The sequence below is a fragment of the Danio aesculapii genome, chromosome 25, assembly GCF_903798145.1.
Source record: "Danio aesculapii chromosome 25, fDanAes4.1, whole genome shotgun sequence".
Lineage (NCBI taxonomy): Eukaryota > Metazoa > Chordata > Actinopteri > Cypriniformes > Danionidae > Danio > Danio aesculapii.
In genome coordinates, this window is record NC_079459.1 from 25,990,407 (window position 1) to 26,012,938 (window position 22,532).

Here is a 22,532-nt window from a genome sequence, read left to right on the forward strand (position 1 = left end):
ATGCAAGGCAAACACCATTGAATTCTCAAGCGCGCACAAAAAGTGTGTCGGAATACAATGAAACTAATGACAAATCAGCTTCAGCTGTGAACAATTTGACTGGATTGACATGACAAACAAACGTCATTCTAACAAAAGCATGATATTATTTAATATTATTAGACAGACTAAAATAATTGTATCTATACGATCATCTCCAGATGCATAAAAGTAAATTGCATTACCTGTGATTTGATCCACACGCAGTTTCCTCAGCACATTGCTGAAGAGTTCCACTGTGCTCCATCAAACTATCAGGAGAATCTTGATGTAATCCATTCAGGCACTCAGGTGTGTCTGAAGGCGGCAGTTCCTCAGGCAAACCATTGTCTATATCCACTGGGGAAGTGTGTTCCAAATCCTGATGCAATCCACTATTATTATCCAAAGGGGAAGTGAGCTCAGCTGTTGAGGATGAGCCTTGAGTGGGTCAGACATGAAGGAGCTCTCCAGAGCTGAACCACTGGTGGTGTCAATAAGAGAGAACAGACTCTCCTCAGAGATGGTCGTCTCACTCATATTGGTAGCCATGTCAACACTTTTGTCCTCAATGGGATTTTCAGCACATATCGTTATTCCATCAATGAAGTTGGTTTCAGAAGGTCTGGTGCCTTTGATTTCTGTTTGGGATAAGGCACAAGACAAGTCTAGGTCATTCACACATTCGGCAGGTTCTAAGGATGTGTTTGCGCTCTCCTTGGAGGTTTCCGAGAGCTGGCAGTGTGCATTGGATTCAACACAATCATTGTTGTGATTTCCGATGGATCAGGGAGATCGCTGATTGTTTCCTCTGAAGTGGAGTCAATTTCCCTTTCCTGTACAGGTTTCTCTGTAGCAACATCCTTAAATCCTGATTCCCCTTGCAAAGTTGGCAGTAAAATAGATTGTTTCCTCTGGCTCAATTTTTTTATTTTCGTTTGCGGTATCTCCAGTATATTCCTCAGGAATTTGCTTAAAACCGGTTTAGGTGAAGAGTCTGACTGTTCTATTTTTTCAGTTGCCTCTTCTTCTCCTAAGAGTGTTCCTACATTATGTCACCTCCAGTATGTTCAGAAGATTGTACTGCAGACGCATCGTTTTGTAAATCACCTTTGATAAAACATTCAGAGTCAATAGGCAAAGAAGACTCTTCAAAGGTTGAGATTTGTCATCTAAATCTGAGACAATAATGTCCACAACTGATTCCGGCTCTTCCGTAAGCTCTTTAAGGTCTTGTATCCTCTCACTAGAGGCTACCTCCTCTTTGCTTCCATCAGTAGGACACCCTTCATTCTGGCAAAGTGAAACCTCTGCAGAAATGTCAACGGAAACCCCTGCTATTGCATTAATGTCACCGGTTGAGTCATTTAACGAACATCCTGACATTCTAATGCAGTTTCTGAAAGCTGTGTGGATTGATTTGGTTGTTGACAACTTTCTGTAGTCTCAGAAATGGGCTCCACAGCTGGACCTACATGAGAGGAAGTCTCAGGAACCGGTGACAAACCTTGCTGAACCTTATGCACTGGTCCCGGTGCCATGTTTGGCCGTAGACTTAATGATTCCAAAAGATCACCCTCTAAAAACGCTAAATCCAGAGTTCTGCTTTATACTAGCGTCATCCGCAACCAAATCAGAATCTGACTCAGTGTTGCCTTTGGTGTGTTCGCTAAGATTTTCTGTCTCCGTCTCTAAGAGACCATGTGGCTTGTCAACACCATCAGAAATAATGGTATCATCAGTTTGTAAAGACAAAGTAACTTCAGAAATTTACCTTAATTAAAGTCAATTTAGCTTCATCTGTTCCCTCTGAGCATTCCGTACGCAACTGAGGATCAATTCATCATCGTGCTGGCTGTTTTCCTCCCCTCTAGATTATGGGAAGAAAGTCTGAAGAATATGAGTCTATATCCTGGTTGCTACTCGTGTCCCCTTCCCTTCCTCGGTAAGTCCCTACGCCAACTGACTCTGTACTCCCCTCGCTCTCCACCTCCCTTTGTGGAAGGCTGACCAGTTTTCCGTGGGGGAGGAGACCTGAGATTGTGCGTGGCCATGTCTGAAGCTCAGGGTTGCCAGATTCAGTGTTATAGTCCTTTTCAATCTCTGAACACTTCTGGTAAGCCTCTTTGCTCTTCTTGCTTCTCTTTATCAGGCTGTGAAGCAACCCCCTGCTTGGCACTGATTATGCAGTAGCTCTATATCAGCTTCCTGCCGCTGGTTTCCACAGGAAAGGGCACTGAAGCCACAGAATTGCCTTCTACCCGCTGCTGCGAACAGTCAGTTTTATCTAACGCATTCCCTGTATCCCCTACAGCAGGCAGGTCAGGCTCCACCTCCCCATCCTGCAACTGGACATGATCTCCTGTGCCGTTTTTGATGAAGAACACATTCCATCCTCAACAGTAAGGCTGTTAAAAGCGATTTGCAAGTTTCTTCTTGTCTGAGTTGTGTTCCTCATGCTCAGGTTCCCACTGAGTTGGGCGGAAGGCAGTCATCCTGTCCTGTGCTATTACTGGGGTCTCTGTTTTGAGATCAGCAGTGCTGATTTATGCTGTGCTGGAGGCTCTTCCTGAATAAACAAATTCAAAACAGCTATTAAAAAAGCAAGCACGTCTTATACAGCCCTCATTAAAACTGACATTAAACATTGACCCAGAAAAAAAAGAGCACGGGTGTGTGCAAAGACAGCAACAGAGAAAGTCTAGTCTGAGAGCTGCATTTAGTCACTTCCTTTAGTCACAGATAGCAACCTCCTGCCAGAGCTCTAGCACAAATGCAACAAACTATGTTGACCATACACAGCTGGAAATAAAGCTGTATCTTAAAGTGACAGACCAAGAAAATGAGACACACCTACAGCCGCAGAAGACTCTGAAATCAATGACTCACCTTCTGATGTGACTGAATGAGACGCTGGAGCTCCTCCACATCACACTGAAGGCTAGGTGGGGAGCTCCCGGGCACATCCTCCAGCGTAAGGGTGTAAGTGTTTAGCTTGGGGTGGTGTTGCAGGACTCTGCCTTCTGGGTAACGCCACTTAGATGTTTTCGTCTCCAGCTCAGGCAGATTGTCAACCCTGCCCAACACAAACATAGCAAACTTTGAGAACGCCCAGTCTCAAGGCACTGAATCAGCAAGGCCACACCCAACACACCTACAGAGGACGTGACGTATGAAACAATGATCATTGTGATGATCCATTCAAAGCAGAATGTCAAGTGTGAAAAAACAATCATTTAGGCAACACCAGTTATATGCCACACATAACTCCATTGTTTCTTTAGACAAATGACCTCTTCCAGTGTAAAATCTTGTTCTGCTTTCTTTTATAAAGAGAGAAACTGCATGGTTATATTAAAGGTGAAACTGAAGTTCCTGATGGCAGAGTCAACATCGACTAGCAGTAAATAGATTCAAGGCAGGCTTGCAGCTGAACATTGTGTCTTAGTAACAACAAATGACTAAGGTGGAACCACCTATGTTCGGCTCATATCAAAAAGGAGAAAAAAGTGACGAGCTATGAAAAGAGAAAATTGCAACTGGTTGTGCTTTTTTTGTGTCTGAGACAGTGGCTCAGAATGTTCCCAGGGACCTGACACGAGGTTAACAACAGGAACTGTTTTCACCTGCTCTGTATCTAAGGTCCAAAGGGTATCCATAGCAACCTTGTGACATCACTCACAGGAAGCTAAAGAATGCAAAGTGAAAAAGAGAAGCTCTTAATGTCTTGCGGGCCTAAAAGCAATATTTTATGTGGCCTGGGCATCACAACATGGCTGAAAAGTCTAATATATAAATGTAACAACGATGCAAAATTACTGTAACATATATTATTTAAACATAACAAGAGATAGACTTAAGCAGAAAGTCTAGTCAAAAGCACAAAGCATCTATGAGAAACCACCCATGAAACACTATGAGCTTTAATAGAAAGATTTGAGGCCATTTCTAAGTGTGTTCGTGGTTCAGTACACTTCTTTTAAATGAGGCACTAAACCAGAGCACTTAACGGCCTTCTTTAACAGACCCTTGAATCACATGCTAGCACTCACTCTGTCTCTTCCCTATTCTTCTGTCTGTGATCACTTTTCAATGGGTTAACCAAACAGAGCCGCAATTGACCAGGCTCTGTGTATATATAGACATATATTGTATATAATTAAACACTTCCAACCAGACACCGTTTCAACCAATTACTGAATGAGTCGTGAAAAATCACCCCGCAAATGCAGCATATTGAGCCAACATGCGGTAATGGAAAGATGTAATGCCTCACGTTGACCAAATGCTCTACTGAGAGCACTTGCATATACTGTAAACACAAGCCACAGGCGGAAACGGTCAGCCAGAACGATGCTGTTTGATCATTTCTGGTTAGATCGGATTTCAGGATACATGTTTTGAGGATAACTCGGCATACAGAAAGATCTGACATGTTAACAGAGCGACATATCCGATTGGCTAGCCAATGATGGTTTGGTTTGTATAGTGGTTGATATAACTTTAATACTGCTGCGTCGGCCATTTTTAATCGATTCCACAAACCAAAGAATTCAATATGATAATTATTGGTGGGAAATGAGCGATAAGTAGGGATGCACTGAAATTAAAACCAAAAGTTCTGGATGCACTTGGCCGAGAACCAAAAAATGATATTATTTTATTCAATAATATAGTTAAGTCTTTTTAAATTTTACTCTATAACTTAAATGTAACGGAGGCCAGCTGGTGAAGTGCTGTGCAGGTAAACCTCACTCCTCTGACCCTTAAAAGTGCTCTAGTGACAGACGCTAGAGGCCATGGTCTTTAGACTCCTTGTTACAGCAACTGACTCTTATGCAAAAAATCGTTGGTTCGATCCCAGCTCAGCAAGGGTTGGGTGCAGTTAGACCAATGGGTTACACATGGGGGCTCGTCCGGGATGGGAGTGAGGTTTAGGGAGGTGAGTATAATGGAAGCCAGCTAGCAAAGTGCTTTGCAGGTAAACGTCACTCCTCTGACCTCTAAAGGTGTTCTAGAGACTGACGCTAGAGGCCATGGTCTTTAGCATCCTTGTTAGAGCAACAGACTCCAATAAAAAGAATCACCGGTTCGATCCCAGCTCATATCGGCTTGGGTGGTGTAGGACAAGTGGGTTACATTATATTATACTATATAGTCAATAAAATACCCCACATTGTATCGACAGTGAACAAGTCAGGAGGCGTCTTTTTAGCCAGCTTTTCATGACAGTACAGTAGCACCATTGCAAACAGGAGGAACAACGCTAAGATAGAAATGTCTTGTCAGCGCATTATTTTAGAGGACTTTTTTTTCTGGTGAGCGTGTGCAGTTTATGCACAGATAAGTATATGGGTTCATGTACGAAATACCCACAGAGCCTAATATTGAGCTATTTTGAACGATGCGTTTGTGTTTTGGTCTACTTGACAACAAACTGGCTTTTGCATGGCACAATCAAATTAAAAGGTTTCATAGCGCATTAATTTCCGCATCCGGTGTGAAAGCTGCTTCACTCCGTGCAATGACTATGGCTGCAGCAGTATAATGTTTTTTCAGCTCATTTTCTTTCGGCTGAAATTTATGACCGGACAAAATTTCTGTGCATCCCTAGTGATAAGAAGTTGCCTGGTCACGTGATCATCATGTAATAAAAACTTCCAGTTGTATTGGATTTCCCTTTCTATTCATACTATTTATATTAGCATTTTAGGGCCTGAATTAAAGTCTAATCACATATAGACGATGCTTAATACAGGTGTTAATGTCATAATGTTTTGAGCTTGTCCACTTCATCACGTTCCAACGTAGTACAAAATGCATTATTTATCAGATTGTGTCCATTGCCCAAAAAAACCCATCTACTCTTCAACAACAAAACAGGATATCATTATGGGATGTTCTGGAAGTAAATAAACTAAAATAAGGTGTGCATTCTTCGTCACGTTGAACAAAAACAGATGGATTATGATCGATCTGTGATAGTAATAAGTACCTGTAATATTACTCATGGATCACATTAAGTATTCCTGCAAAAGTGGGATGAAGGGTCTTGACAAGAGATGCATTTAAATGGATGTACAGTAAATACCAGGTGAAAACTGAAATGGATGCCAGACAGCATTGTATTAAAGAACCTATTTATGTTTAATGCTGCATATACTTGAGTATGGGACTGTGAATATATACCATATGGACAAAATAAAAAGTCTTTATTTTTAGAGTATGCTCTAACCTTTTATTTTGTGATGTCACAAAATATGTTGTTTAAGGTAATACCTTTACATTTTTTTTTGTGTTTTTTTTTTTTAAGAGACAAAAACAAAATTTATAGCACACAGTTTGATCATTCTGACCTTTTACATTCACAAATGGCAATATTACACACTGCATGAAAGATACCATCCGAAAATGTATAAGAGGGGAACACAGTCTTTGAGACCATGTGTTTGTTTGGTCAGAAAACTAAAGGAATTACAACAAAGGGGTGTTGTGTGGAATCACATGATGTAGGTTGTAAAAGCCCTGTATGCATTTCCACAGGCATGAGAAGTAATTGTCTTGCACTACTGCGGGTTACTGTGTGGAACACTTTATTGACTGGCAAATCAAACACCTCAAAAAGACAGCAAAAAAGAGATGCACTCACAAAAACATGATCCTGGTGAACTTCGTGTGACCTATGCTGACATGGTATTGACTTCCTATGGGAACTCATGTCACAAGAACAGGAAACTACCCTAAGAATTGCCTTCACCAAACGGTCTTCTTCCCCTGGGACACCTAAAACAGGACAGCAGTGGGCCAGCAAAATTTAAAAGTAGATTTTGCAAAGACACTATGAGCGAATGTTTCCTGTGCGAACAATAACACTGTGCTAATGCTGTTGTTGGGGGGGTTGGGGGGTATATTTTCATGGCAATGATGAAACATTCTTTTCTTTAATTTTTTGCACACAGACGACAAGGTTATCAAAATACCCTGGTTCACACAGATCTGCAAATAGGAATAAATATAACAGACAATACTGCTGTATTTTGTGCACAGCGATAACCTAGACGTCCCAAATTTGAGTCCCAACTCGTGGACCTGTCCAAATCACATTCCCCTCCCTCACTCTCCAACATTGCTTCTTGACAATATGTACTGTCCTATCAAAATAAAGGCAAAAATACAAAAAAAAAATACAAAATATAAATAAAAAGTGCTGTATTTTGTATGCCAGGCCATTAGGTGGCACTACATACATGCACATACATTGCTGTAGTAGTCACTGCTGATTTGGCTGTCAAGCAATAGTTCAGGTCTGTGGGATGAACACAACATGCGCATGTCATCACTGTTCAAAAAAATAAAAATGTTCTCAGCTTTTAGTTTATAATGGTGTTGAGTAAATATACCCCAAGTCTCGGTGGCCCAAATACTACTCTTGGACATTTCCAGGCATATTATATTAGATTAAAGTTATATTAAGTTGCATTTTAAGTTATATGTGAAAAGATATTTGTATTTTTAAAAACATATTACCTTACTGTGAATGTTCTACTCAAAGGATCCTGAAATAAATGGTAATAAAGTTTATTGGGCATCAAATCAATTAGAATTCAGGATCATGTGACAATTATCAGCCTTGACTAAATAGGATGAACTATAATTTCAAATATATTAACCATCAAAAACAACCATCTTAGGGTGCTTTCACATCTGTGGTTTGGTTCATTTGGTCCGGACCAAGGGCAACAAATGATACATTGTAGCATTTTTCGGCCGTTTTATGGGTGCTTTTCATTCCACACTGGTCGCTTTGGTCCAAACCAGTTGAAAAGATCCAAAATGCAGTCATGTGACAAAATTCACATTACTCATTGGTCAGATGTTATTGAATGCATTTCCTAAACTGCTTTTCGATTGATCAGAATTAACGTGCGGGAAAATGCCAATGGTACTTCCGCAGGTAAACAAACCGGCAGACACTTTTTACTGTGGAGCGACTGCGCTGGCTGATTGTATCGCTAATCATAGTTTACTATATAGTTTGTATACATCACTTTAGACAAACTATACATTTTGAGAATGAACCGAGGCTGCGGCTGGAAAACAATGTTTTAATGCATTGCAAACAGCAAAGGCACATTGCAAGTCACTTCAGGAGGAGGCGTGAATTAATTTCGCTAAACTGCGACATGGTCATCTTCCGGAAATACCAACGATACATCAGGTCATTTTCTTTTTACCTCTCTCTCTCTCCGTTTAAAATTGTTGGTAAAGCGCTGTCAACAAATATTTTCCCTCCACACCCCATAAGATGGGGCAGCGCATCGGACTATGGCAACTGAATTACTCCAAAAAGGCGCAGTACTTTTTGCGGTTGGGTCTGTTTTAGTTCGGATTATGTTCTCACCACAAACGAACCGCTCCAGGGTTTGTTGAAAGCGTACCGAGACCACCCCTTCATGAAGGTTTCAGTACGCTTTTTTTGGTCCGCTTTTGGTGCACACTCGAGTACAATTGCTACATTCACAGCCACCCAAACGAACTGCACCAAGAGGGAACATGAACTCTAGTGCGATTCAACTGAACTAAATAAAGCATGGGTGTGAAAACACTCTAAAAGAAAACAAATTTCACATTATTGCAGTTTTACTGTAAGTTTCCTCAAATTAATGCAAACTTATTTAAGGGTGACTATCCACCGAGGTGAAAGTCCACCCTAAAAGCCAAAAAAACAATCACGCAGATTGCAAACTTTTCAAAGATATTAAATTTTTCAAAGCAAAGCCAGATTAAATTTTGAAGCAAAGCCGAAAACCAAGCATAAGCGTGGTCTAATCATGGAAAAGGAGACTGTTGAGAAGGCCTATATTTAGAGATGACTGAACTTCCGAATGGCTTATGAAACAGAGCTGCAATCCATTGAGTGCTGAGAGGAGGAGACTGTCCGCAAACTGTGGTCTGAGCTTGACATTCTGGACACATTCACAGATATGACCAACTTATATAGACAGGAAAAGCTATGACACATAAGTGGACACTAATACGAGCTAGGAGCTACAGAGATTTTAATACTGCCTCAGATTTTGTATGGCTCTCCTACCGATTTAGTTCCTGAGCAAAACATCTGTGAAATGACTTAAGTGAGGTGTTAAGTAGCCATTTGGCTTCTCGATCAATATCAAGGAGGTCCCGGCTGAAAGGAATATGCTACAACAAAGGTTTGCGTCAATTGGAAAGTGCTCCTTTGGGTGTTTTTTGAAACCGGTGTAGACAACCTGTCTTTCTCAATCCTCACTTAGCGCTGACCAGCACCTGCGGCTCACTTTTTTTGAATCTTAAGATTAGTTTAACAGCCCCTCTCCATTTTCCACCATAGACGCTTACTGTGCACTGTATAATAATATATCACCTTGCAAATATAAGCACGAATAATGTTGATTTAAGGGTCTTTTATCACTGAGACAATCAAGACTGACCATAAAAAATAATATATACAAGCAGCTTGGAGGCTATATTGTACTTAGAATTCAAAAAGTCTTGTTATTAGTGACACCAGTGGCCATTAAGTGAACTGCAACCAGCAATTTATTGCATATAAAGTTAATATTGTTTCATCAAATTAAAAATGTCTGTTGCTAGTGACACTGGTGTCAATTAAGTGAACTGTAGCCAGCAATTTATTGCATCTACACCTTAACACACTTTTAAAATTAACTGACGATCATTTATAAAGTTAATATTTTACATTGAATTTAAAAATGTCTTGTTGTTAGTGACACCGGTGGCAATTAAGTGAACTGCACACACTTTTAAAATTAACTGTCGATCATTTATAAAGTTAATATTGTACGTAGAATTCAAAAAGTTTTGTTATTAGTGACACCGGTGGCAATTGACTGAATTGCAACCTGCAATTTAATGCATCTACACCTAACACACTTTTAAAATTAACTGCTGATCATTTATGAAGTTAATATTGTACATCAAAATTTTAAAAATGTCTTGTTGTCAGTGACACCAGTGGTGATTAAGTGAACTGCAACCTGCAATTTAATGCATCTACACACAAACACACTTTTAAAATTAACTGCTGATCATTTATAGTTATTATTGTCATCGAATTTACGAAATGTCTTGTTGTTAGCGACACCAGTGGTGATTAAGCGAACTGCAACCAGCAATTTAATCCATCTACACCCAAACACACTTTTAAAATTAACTGCTGATTGTTTATAAAGTTAATATTGTTCATCGAAATCAAAAAGTCTTGTTGTAAGTGACACCGATGACCATTAAGTGAACTGCAGCCAGCAACTTATTGCACGCCTCAAGCTTGTACGCATGCAAACAACATACACTGAATGTGATTCAATACTTATGGTGATAGCTGCAAGTTCACTGATGTCATGTCAACAAATGAGGTCACTATAATTGGTTTTAATTCCCTTTTTTGCCGAAACACACAAACTTGAAAGTCAAGGAGGGTTTGTTATCAGCTGGTTGCACCTTGCCATTAAAAAGGGAAATTAATTATTGAAAATAATAATAATTAAACAGTAATAAAATACAACTAATACAATTTTTATTATTTTATTTTATTTTGTTATATTATTTCCCCAGAAAATGACAATTGGTGAGAATTAAAATCTCCTTAAGCTATAACATTAGTATTGTGTTTTCTTAAAATGAATACAAACATGACACATATTATTATATAAGCGTTTCATTGTATATTTGCAGTTAAAGTGTGCTTTAAGAAAAAACATGTCATTGGAATAAAAAAAAACTTGGTAAAAATATGCATTAATTAATTATTAATAAACAAAATAATAATATACTTTTTTGTTATTAGATTTATTTATGGGGGAGGGGGGGGGGCAATTTTCCAGATTTAAAATCTTCTTAAGTTATAACAAGATCTCTAGAACAAGCACAATATTCTGGAAGATCGAATACAAACTTGGCATGTATTATTGTATATTGTATTGTTTTCACTGTGATTGTTCTGTTCAGTTGTGTGTTTTGCAGTGGAAAAAAACAGTTACTGCAAATAAAAGAAACACCAACTCAAAAAATATATACATAAAAATAAATATATTATTATAAAAAAAAAATTGGGGTAAATTTCTATACCATCTAGCACTAAAAATCTTATTTGAAGCCAAACACATCTACAGAAGTTTTTTTTTTTTTGCAGCAGGTCTGGTTTATAGATTTGTATGGTTTTGTGACCAGTCTGGGGGTTATTAGACAAGTCGACATTAATTAAGCATTAAACATTAATGAAGCTAGTCACTTTGCACGTCGCTAGCAACAAATAACCTTCGTTAAAATCTAATATTAAGATTTAATATTTGATCTTGTGGCTTCTATATAGAATTCATTGGCATTTAATATTTGATCTTGTGGCTTCTATATAGAATTCATTGGCAGTTCCCCATTAAACATTTTCAATATTTTAAACCTACTATAATGAGATGATTTATTAAACTTGACTCTCAGACCTGACGTCAGCTGATGGAGAGCAGAAGGAAGCAGGAGAAGTGAATGGAGATAACAGGCAGCCTGAACCAATCCACTTATCAAGAGGCCTATAATCGAGGGGTCAGACTGTAGAAGGGCCCCTTTATGTGTCTGGATGTGACCTTCGCTGATACAGTACCAGAACAGCCACTAAATATACAACCTCCAACATACTGACGGCATTCCAGCCTCTCTTCTGTTCCCACACACACAATATCTAAATTAGGACACGCAGCAGACTACTATTGTTTTCATAACGCTTGGGCATGTTTCTAGATAATGCTTTAGTAAAAAGCTCCTGCATTTTTAAAAGGTGGCAGTGTTACATTTTGATAACCTCTGGGAACATTTTGTTTCTGAAAATTATGAAGCATATGGACTGTTTTTGAACCTTTCAATATAAATTATTGTAAATATGAAATGCAGACAGCAATGTCAAATCACTTTAGTGTTGGTTTGCAAGTTATTTTGTCGATATCAGAAATAATTGGATGTCTGCACAAGGTGATTGTCAAATTTGCCTCACTTTGTGTGGCAGTTTTGGCTGTAATATGCAGATATAAGAATTGTTTTATGTGTAGATCATGCTGTACTTATTTAGAAAAATGTTATGTCCCACAATAAATGTTGGTTTGAAGTTTGAAAACTTTTGGGGACACTTTTGTCTCTAAAGTATAAATATGACACGCAGACATTTATTTGAAACTAATGAATACATATTCATTCAGAAAATCAAGCTGTAGAATGGCCCAGCCAATCACCTGACTTGAATCCAATAGAGAATACAAAATAAAGCTCAGTTTGAATAGACAAAAACCAACCCACAGAACCATCAAGATGTTTACAATCTGTTTAAGTCTATAAAAAATAATAATAAAATCACACATGAGCTATGCATGTGACTCTATTCTACATATGAGGGTCGTCTTTAAGCTTTAATATTTATTGATTTATTTATTATTACAAGTCATTGTTTCTTTGTAAAGAAATGATTTCATCAAATTTTGGGGGACAGTTGTGTCAATCATAGACAAAGCTAAAAGAATAAATACATTTAAAATCTGTAAACATGAAATACTATTTGGACAGAGAAGTCACAAGTGTAAATTTTGGTTCGAAAATTACTGTCAAACTTTTGCAAGTAAAATCTCCCCAAAAATAATGATTTGTCAAAAATGAAACTGCTGAATTTTGGGGACGGCTTTGTAGATAACATGACACTAACATTTCCATTACAAGTAAAAAAAAAAAAAAAAACTAAATACAAATTCATATGAAAATTAAATTAAAAGTTTTCAGTGTTCGAATTGAAACCCTTATGACCATGATAAAAGACAGAATTGACAGGTTTCAAATTGTCAAACAATTAAATTCAAATTATGCTTATATTGTGACACCTTTTTCTCTGAAGTTTAAATATGAAACTCACAGATTGCCAGGCAGTTAGCATTTTTGAAATTCATATTGTGCTCATTTAGTGTCCAAAACAGGAAACTTTGATAAATTGTGCAAATTACAGACGGACAAATGTGGGCACTAAATTGTAGATGTGAAAGAAGAATCACAGATTTAAACAAATAGCTCGACAATAATTTGTAAATAATTCAATCTTTTTTTTTGTTAAATATTAAAGTCCCTGAAATGCTAATTTCTGGAGTCACCTTTATCCCTCAGCTACAGAGATGAAACTCGCATGTTGTTTTGAAATTACACAACAAATCTAAATCCTAGCGAATACAAAACACAGACTTGGAAGTCTCGGGTTTCAGCTCTTGTTTGACAACAAACATGCGAGTGAGGCTGAAAACTCAATGCAGTATTGTTTACGAAAATCAAACTCCGGCACGTCTGGTACAAAACGTCAAACCCAAGAGTCAGCTGAGAACGACGGCCAAAACTGAAAAGCAGGCCTCATCATTCCACATCCAAAACTGAACTCCACCCAAGCCAAGCAGCAAAGCTCCAAAGCTCTCAAACACACACACACACACACAGAAACACACGCACACACCTTCAATTCAAACCTCTGGCATCCCAAAAACATTCCCTTCCAACCTTAATCAATGCAATCTAACAACAAAAGAAATTGTCAACAGCACAATATGCAAAATTTTCAGATTTTAACAAACAGATAACACAACTTCTAGTTTTCTGCTTCATACCTTTATCAAAACCACATCCACAGATCGCTCGCTCTTCGCGCACAGGCTGTATCTTCGTCGGTGTCGCTCGTACATCTTTCCCGAAGGTGAAATGTCAAGTAGGAATAGAAAGTTCTGTTATATTCCAACATGAAGCCCGAGACTTGTGGAGTTCCCAGTCAAGCATTGGGAAAAAATGAGCAACTCTCGGCACATCTGCACCATGACCCAGCCCGTTTCTCACTCTCCCTCCCTCCTTCACACACTTCATTCTCCCCACCCTCTCTCACTCTCCTCTTTTCTTCGGCACACTCCCTCTTTTTTTATGTCGCTGGCTATTCTTCTGCTTTTACCGTTTTGTTTTGTTTTTGTTTTATTTAAGCTGATCCTTTCCATTCCTCCTCTCACAGTTTCCATCTTCAATCTTTCTCAATAGGGTTGACCTCTGATCAGTTAACAGAGGTTGTCACACAAATTTGCTGATTAGAACGTTTTCATCTTTGAAACTGTTTGGAGATCACACACCATGTTTTGTGTGTTCAAGATCCAAGGGGATAATCTATCAGAAAGATTTAGCTGTGATCATCTGTTGATCTACATTCGTCGCAACAGGATAACGTCAGGTTAAATTGCATTTAGTTTTGCATTTGGAAGCAAAAGATCGCTATCTGTATTGAAGCGTCATGCGACTAACAGTTGGAGCCATGGCAACTGTTTCAAATGGCGAGGATGATGAAAGGCCACCGGATAATGGGAATCATTGGGATTTAATGCAGTCGAGGTGGTGTGAGGAACTTGAATTGAAGTTTTCAGAGAAACTGAGAATCGGAAGCGAATTAGCTCGAGTTCATTTTTGCGCAAAACAAGAAGAAAAAAAATCTGTTATATAGGATAATTTCAAGAAAAACATTACGTAACGGAGGTATAAAACAAGAAAAACTTGCTTAAAGTAAATATAATTAAATAAATATTTTGTAAAATATCTTAATTCAAGACATTAAAAGGTGCCATGAAGTGCTTTGAAATGTGCATCTTTATTCAATGAAACACGAAGAGAGTGTGGGACATAATGTAGCTCCTCCCCTTTTAAAAAACAGCCAATAGCGTTTTATTTTATCACAGCTTTGCCTGTGAGAGTGGTTGAGCTCAAGTGCATCAAATGAAAAGCAAAAAACAAAGCATCGTAAAGGGGGCGGGCAAGTCGGATACTAGGGAGCATGTACTGTAATTGATTATGACTTAATGAGAAACGTGAATAAAATCGTTGATTCATTTAGGTGGAAGTGACGAACTTCAAGCTTTACATCATAGGTCTCAAACTCGATTCCTGGAGGGCCGCAGCTCTGCACAGTAGCTCTAACCCTGATCAAACACAGCTGATCCAACTAATGAAGGTGTTCATGACTCTTTTGAACACTCGATTATTTGGCGAGTTAGAGCTAAACTGTGTAGAGCTGCAGCCCTCCAGGAATCGAGCTGAGACCTATGCTTTACGTTTATATCAATTTTATATCTACTAAACATGAGCTCTATCCATGAAATTGTCAATATTTTCTGTCATTACACAACTTTTTTCAGCACAACTGAAGCATTTTTTTTTTTTGGCAGAGCATAAAAGTTCAAACTACCTGGCATTACAGAAAGCCGAACCCACAGTAGCTGAATTTCCATCATAACATAAAACAAATCTTTTCAAAGTTCACACAAAAAAAAAAAAAAAAAAGTATTCCAAATGCGAATTAGGTGCGCTTCCATCAAGTTAGAGTGGCTGGCTGCAGTATTGGTAACCTAGCAACCAACAGTAAAAAAAAAAAGGTAAGAATAACAGAGATCGCTGATTGATCATATGGAAGTAATGTTTGCTACGTCAGGAGTTTATTCTTCCATTATTCACCCCGAGAAAGTATAAAAATTTATACGTGAATTAAGGACTTTTTAAATATTAAATTTCAATCATTCATTTCTCATGCAATATTTCAAAATGCGTATTAACATAGTGTGACGAAACTCTTATGTGACACTAATGTATATGACACTGCAAGCTTCGGATGGACTCAATTGTATCTCAACTTTGTGTTATGTTACTTTTTTGGTATGAACCCTTCCCACACTAAAGGCTGATTTACACTTCAGCGTTAAGTGATCGGTGTGGACCCATGTCGCCTGCCTTACGTGTAGCCGTGAATTTATACTTCTGCGTGCTGTTTGTGTTGCTCTGCAATAACACTTCCGAAACTCTAGCTGGCAGTAGGTTTTATATTTCTCTGCGTTTCTTTGTGGGTGACCTACCTTAATGTACAAGTAGCTAAAACTTGCTCATTCAGAGGCAGGAACTGGCAGACGGGCAACAACTTAAATCATAAGATAAACAGAAAATAAAAGTTTCCACATGGAGCTCCTTCACAGGACTCGACACTTGTAAACACTCACTCCATCAGGCTCTCATCATTGCCCACGCTCGTCACCACTACCAAGTTGACCAATCCCAGAGCTTGTGCTACGCGTTGTTGCGATGTGTAGTTAAATTTTTTAAGAGGTGCACGACAGCGTCGGTGTCAGCCACAACAAGGGCTATGCGACCACACGAAGGCTGCGCCGTACCATACTCATGCGCTTGACGCAGAAGTATAAATAGCATTAAAAGCTTTGCATGTTAGCTAGATTTATATTTTTATTTCAGTTTACCCTGTTTAATATATATATATATATATATATATAATATATATATATATCATATATATATATATATATATATATATATATATATATATATATATATATATATATAATATATATGTATATATATATATATATTTATTTATTTATTTATTTATTTATTTATTTATTTATTAAGCTAACACTCCATTCTTTCTTTTGATCTATTGTATGTTTAGATAAGCATACAATAACAATATCCTGGTGACTAAATGTAGCAAAAACTAGCTTAATTTTTTTGTAAATGCTACAAATTATAATATAATATATAATAATAAGGCTGACTGGGAAATACCTATTAATTAAACGTTCAATCTACAAGCACAAAGTAATAATAAAACATTGTATTGCTAAACCCTACAAAATTGGGAGAGCAGCAACATTCTTTCAATGCTTGCATGCTGAATTGAAAACGTTTTTCCACATTTGCTTGGGAGTTTCCATCTGCCATACAATATAATCAGGGTGACATAGTGTGGGTATATATAATTTCATACAAAAACACACAAAGTGTCATACGGGCACACCTTGAGGTCAAAAAACACCTTCAATTACAGCCTCATACATGATTCCATGTTTAGCATGAAGTGCCTCACGTGTTCTTAGGAGAAACAGATATTGAGATAAGTGCGTAGGTTTGTCCTGACGCAGTCGATTTGATCTTTACTGTGTGTTTGCATGCGTGCGTGTGATTATCCAGTGGAGGAGGGGATAGTGGAAACAAGGGCTCTTTGTGGGGATCCCGGCGCATGTTACTGCTGCGTTTCACTCTTAACTCATCTTTAAAAGAATAGTTATTTAAGAAAGTGTTTTTTACTGACCTTCATGGCTGCTCTGTGCAATACTAGAATATCCTGGACGCATGTCAATGTAATTACAACCAAATGAAAAAAACACACAATTAATGAATCATAATAGTGGTCCATGTGGGTTAGGTGCAATATTTAGAGTCTCCTGAAACCATATGACAAGCATTCTGAGAAAAATAGAGTGAAAATACTGATATTCAAGAGAAAATTCAGCCATAACTGATTCAGGAATGAGTCATTTAGTTCGAGTTAGCGGATTCAATTCACAAACCCAGTCAGAACGATTCATCCACAAATAGGATTTACTTGATTCTTAAACTCACTGATTAACAGCTTACTGGAAGAGTCAGCGTTAAATGGGAGTCAGTATTTGCACTTTTTTTTTGTGGATTTTCTTTATTTTAATTTTAACAACTGAAAAAAAATATAATTTCTGCTTAAAGGTTTTTAATTGTATCAGTAATATATTAAGCTAACTTTGTATAACCAAAAAAATCTAATTTAAAATGTTATTGTAATAATGTGAAGTTTGTTGGTGTATATTTTTTTACAGTGTGACAGGCCAGACTTATTCAATCATTTTGTCAGCATAAACATCCCTTCTCTATATATTGATCCTGCTCCATCCAATCAACAATCAGCAAAAATTTAACCTCCGCCGTACACAAAAACAAGATTTGTTGCCACTGAAATTACTTCAAAACTTTAATTTATGTCAGTTTAGACATCCCACGTTGCTTTGATCTAAATCCCACTTTAACATTTTCAGTTGTATATAAGTGGTCGCATTAGACCACTCTTTTAGGATTTAACTTTCTCTTAAATCAGGGTAAAATACCCAAATATAAAAAGCCTAATGATTTGAAAAGATATAAAATTTCCAGCCTGATCTCACGAGGAAATATTTTACGTTTTGTTTACTAATTGGCACGAAAATAGGTGATTTTAAAAGGAGTCATGGCACCAAACGTCATTGGGGGATTAGCAAATTGTACTAAATTGGACGAATAAGATTGCACAAATTAACCACTAAATCAAAAATTTGGTACGAATTGGTACAAAAATGTACGATTTTAAATGGAGTCATGGCACCCAACCCCACCCCTAACCCAACCGTCATTGGATATGCAATATCCATCCATTGGATATGCAAATCGTGTTAAATTGGACAAATGAGATTGTACGAATTCATACGATTTAACCACCAAATCAAAATGTTGGTATGAATTGGCACAAAAACGTAAGATTTTAAAAGGAGACATGGCTCCGAACCCAACCGTCATTGGAGGATAAGCAAATCGTACTAAATTGGAAGAATGAGATTGTACGAATTCATACAAATTTACCACTAATCAAAAAGTTGGTATGAATCGGTACAAAAATGCACGATTTTAAAAGAAGACATGGTTCCCAACCCCAACCCTAAACCCAACAGTCATTAGGGCATACGCAAATCGTACTAAATTGGACAAACAAGATTGTATGAATTCATACGAATTAACCACTAAATCAAAAAGTTGGTTTGAATTGGTACAAAAACGTACGATTTTAAAAAGAGTCATGGCACCCAACCTCAACCCCAACCCTAAACCCAACTGTCATTGGGCATAAGCAAATCGTACTAAATTGAACAAATGAGATCATACAAATTCATAACCCCTACATCAAAAAGTTACAAATTGCTGTGAGATTGTGTTGAAATTATAGCACACATTAGTCTTGATTATGCACTTTTAGAAAATGTTTAAATACTTTAGTGTAATTTTGATGAATTCACTGCCCTTTGTGTGCCATGGAACAAAAACACGGGTTTGGATCAACATGAGGGTGATTAAATTACTTTCTGGAAGGACAAAAATGAGAGAAAACAAAGGAAAATGAACTGAGCTAAAGAAAAAAACAAAGACTTGAAAGGGGGGAGCAGAAGCACAGAAGTCGAGAAGAATACAAAGGATATTTCCATCAGCAGCCGAGCCAACAAACAGATGCATGAATGGAAGGAGTGTGTGTGTGTATATCAAGACCAGCCTCACTGGTGTCTTCAGCCCTCCCACTCCAGCAACACCAGCCCTTTTGCTTTTCTTCAACATCACGCCATTCTTACACTTCACATTCCTGCGCTTGAGAGGCGGCCTTGTCCCTTTTTCGAGTTGCGTGCGTGTTTTTAAAGAACTGTTTTCCCAGGGGCGGTGAGTGTGGTTTAATAGTTTAGATGCTTTGTGAAAAAGGAACTCCTTTAAAGGGGGTTCCCACAATGCATCTGGCCTGCCACATGAGGGCAGATAAAAGGAATTAAAAAAAAAAAAAAAAAAAAGCTGTGTCAAAAGAGAATAGGCCGAACATATGCTGCTGGTGGTGCATTGAGACCACAGTCTGTGCTTTTTTGCCCTTGTTTCTTTCTACAACACACATGTAGACTTCTAGACAGCACATCTGGAAGAAGTTATAGCACTTATGAACACAAGAGGGAGCCACAGCTCTCTAGATGCCAAATGAGAAGCTAAACACAAGCAAACATCCTATTATCCATCACAGTACATTTTAGGTTAACACCATCTAAAAATCAGTTAAAATAAGAATGATTAAGCATGTAAATTCTATTTAAACGTAAAAATCATCTTCAAGAATAGTTAATATCACGTTGTGCTCTGGATGGAAGTGTAATGATGTATTAATTCATCAGCTAACTCCAAATCAAATAAATATGTGAAGATTGAGCCTTTCTGATGTGGAAAAACACACATCAGTCATGAAATCTGTTAGCATAACAAATCAGTTTGAATAAAGCAAACTCAGATTTAACTTCCAATCAGCCTTGATAAATTATGATGATGATAGGAAAAGTTAACCCAGGAATCAAAAAGCTACAAAATGACTCAAAACATTGAGTTTAATACTGCAAATGGACTTATCCAGCAAGAGCGAAATTAGCATGCTAGTCAAAGTTAAGATGCTCTATAAATGTGGCCCCTGCACTTATCTCGAGAGTCCTCTTAAAGATAGAATGTTCCAGTGTAATTTCTTTCAAATGCTGACAATGTAGCTACACAGCCTCATAATGCAGTCCAAGTCTGCATGCCAGACAGCAGATAAGTGAAAAAGTAGCCTGTTTTTAGACGCTAACTAGACACAGTAAGCTAGCTTGACAAGAGAGGTGATGACAAATGTAAAAATAAACAGACAACTGATAACCAAGATCTTTTTTGTTATTATGTTAGTTCAGACAGAGCCAGAACTTAAAGAGCGCTGCTTAAACTGGCTAACGGTGAGACTTAGCATTCCCCGCTAATTCTTAAAAAAGAAAGTTTTCCCCAGACTGAATCAAAACCCACTATGTCTTTCAGTACGATCACTTAAGAGAGAAAATATTTCATCGCCCATGTTAGAGTGTACTACTATCAAAACAAAGACAATATAGGCCACAACATGCTAGCAGAGACAAGTATCAGTTTGCATTTCCATCACAAGGTCTGTTCACACCAAAATAATAACAATAAAGCTAACTAAATTAGCATCCATACCATCAGAGTTTATCATGCTGTTTATTATAAATGCATGTTGTAGTTTTGTTGTCTGCCAATTTAAATGCTGGATGGATTCTGATTGGCCGAGAATGTTTATCATTTGTTAGCTGGAAGTTATCATTAAAACTTGATCATCCTTGATTTTAAAAAGGCCTTTTAAGAAACAATGTCTGATTTTCTTTCACTGCCTTAAAGACAGTTCCCCAAAATGAAAATTACCCCATAGCAAGGCACAGTTATTAATCACAGATTTCTGCAGATTTTTAGCCAATCATTGAGTCTATTTATTTACCTGTATAAATCTGTTTATATTTATTCAGTTTAATTCATTTCAGTAATGCTACTGACTAATATGAAAATGTTCATATGATTTATTTACAATAGTGTTCGTAAAGTAAGATTTTGTCTTTTAGTAGATAATTATGAGAGACTTTCTTTGTTTACCAAATAAGTGGATCTAATTGGATTTGCATCGAAAACATTAAATAAAAGTAAAAGACATATCTTTTATTTCATAAATTACGTTATTAGTTACTATACTCCCAAAACCATTCTGTATAAACCCGAAATAGCAAATAAATGACTGCAGATTCTGTCTAGCTCTACCCATAACTTACTAGTACACAATTTGTGAAATCCAGTCACTGATGTATGGAAGTGGTCGAAAACATATTATGCGTGACTGATGTATATGACGTATGACGCAAGATGGGTAGATATACACTTGAAATCAGAATTATTAGCCCCTCTTTGTTTTGTTTTTTCTTTTTTTAAATATTTGCCAAATGATGTTTAACAGAGCAAGGAAATTTTCACAGTATGTCTTATTTTGTGCATGTCTGTATGTCTGATTTTTATTTTTTCTTGTGGAGAAAGTCTTATTTGTTTTATTTCAGCTAGAATAAATGCAGTTTTTAATTTTTTAAAAACCATTTTAAGGTCAAAATTATTAGCCCCTTAAAGCTATTTTGTTTTCGATAATTGCTATATTGTGTTCGATAACAAACCATAGTTATACAATAACTTTCCTAATTACCCTAACCTGCTTAGTTAACCTAATTAACCTAGTTAAGCCTTTAAATGTCACTTTAAGCTGTATAGAAGTGTCTTGAAAAATATGTAGTAAAATATTATTTACTGTCATCATGGCAAAGATAAAATAAATCAGTTATTAGAAATGAGTTATTAAAACTTATAAATGTGTTGAAAATTCTTCTCTCCGTAATCAGAAATTGGTGGAAAAATAAACAGGGGGCTAATAATTCAGGCTTCAACTATGTATGCATGTATGTACGCAGCAACGTAAGAGCAATATACTGTATAACGTTATACAGTAACACCATACCAACTAATTTTCTTGTTCGTTGTCTTATTCTTGGTAAATGCGGTAAGTGGTTCCTGTGAGACACGTTTATTCCTGGAGTGTCTGTTACATATGTAACATCAGGTAAGCATAACATGTTGTTGGATGTCAGTGATTGTTATGCCTGTCACGATATCTATTTTTGGTTGTGCGATATATTCCATCAAAACATATATAGTGATAAACGATATTATTGTTATACTATTGTCATTTTATGCCACTCACTATAGAATGCCAGAATGACAATCTGGCAATAGCAACACAATGCAAATACACTCTTCCAAAGAACACATCATATTTCATTCTCTTTATAGTAAATACTATAGTGTTTTTTAACCATTACTGACACCTCCAATAGAGAGAGATGTTCAGCTAAAATGTTGCTAGAATGTTTTTTTATGTACGGGCGATATATATTGCATCATCAAAAATGATTGAGGTCATG

At 37.2% G+C, this 22,532-nt stretch overlaps 2 protein-coding genes across 2 annotated transcripts in view; both read right to left on the bottom strand.

Annotated features, from left to right (window-relative positions):
- Positions 1 to 778, bottom strand: part of akap13 (A-kinase anchoring protein 13) — a 101,024-nt gene extending 100,246 nt beyond the window's left edge. The window contains exon 1 of the mRNA XM_056451675.1: positions 225 to 778. The gene's annotated coding sequence lies outside the window, so the exon portion shown is untranslated. The remainder of the gene's footprint in view (positions 1 to 224) is intronic.
- A 1,435-nt stretch (positions 779 to 2,213) lies between these two features.
- The window catches only part of LOC130219045 (A-kinase anchor protein 13-like), a 99,393-nt gene continuing 79,074 nt past the window's right edge, over positions 2,214 to 22,532 (bottom strand). Inside the window, exons 9-11 of the mRNA XM_056451315.1 lie at positions 6,776 to 6,801; positions 2,908 to 3,094; positions 2,214 to 2,360 (exon numbers count right to left, since the gene is read on the bottom strand). Coding sequence (XP_056307290.1) covers positions 2,214 to 2,360; positions 2,908 to 3,094; positions 6,776 to 6,801 — 360 coding nt within the window. The remainder of the gene's footprint in view (positions 2,361 to 2,907; positions 3,095 to 6,775; positions 6,802 to 22,532) is intronic.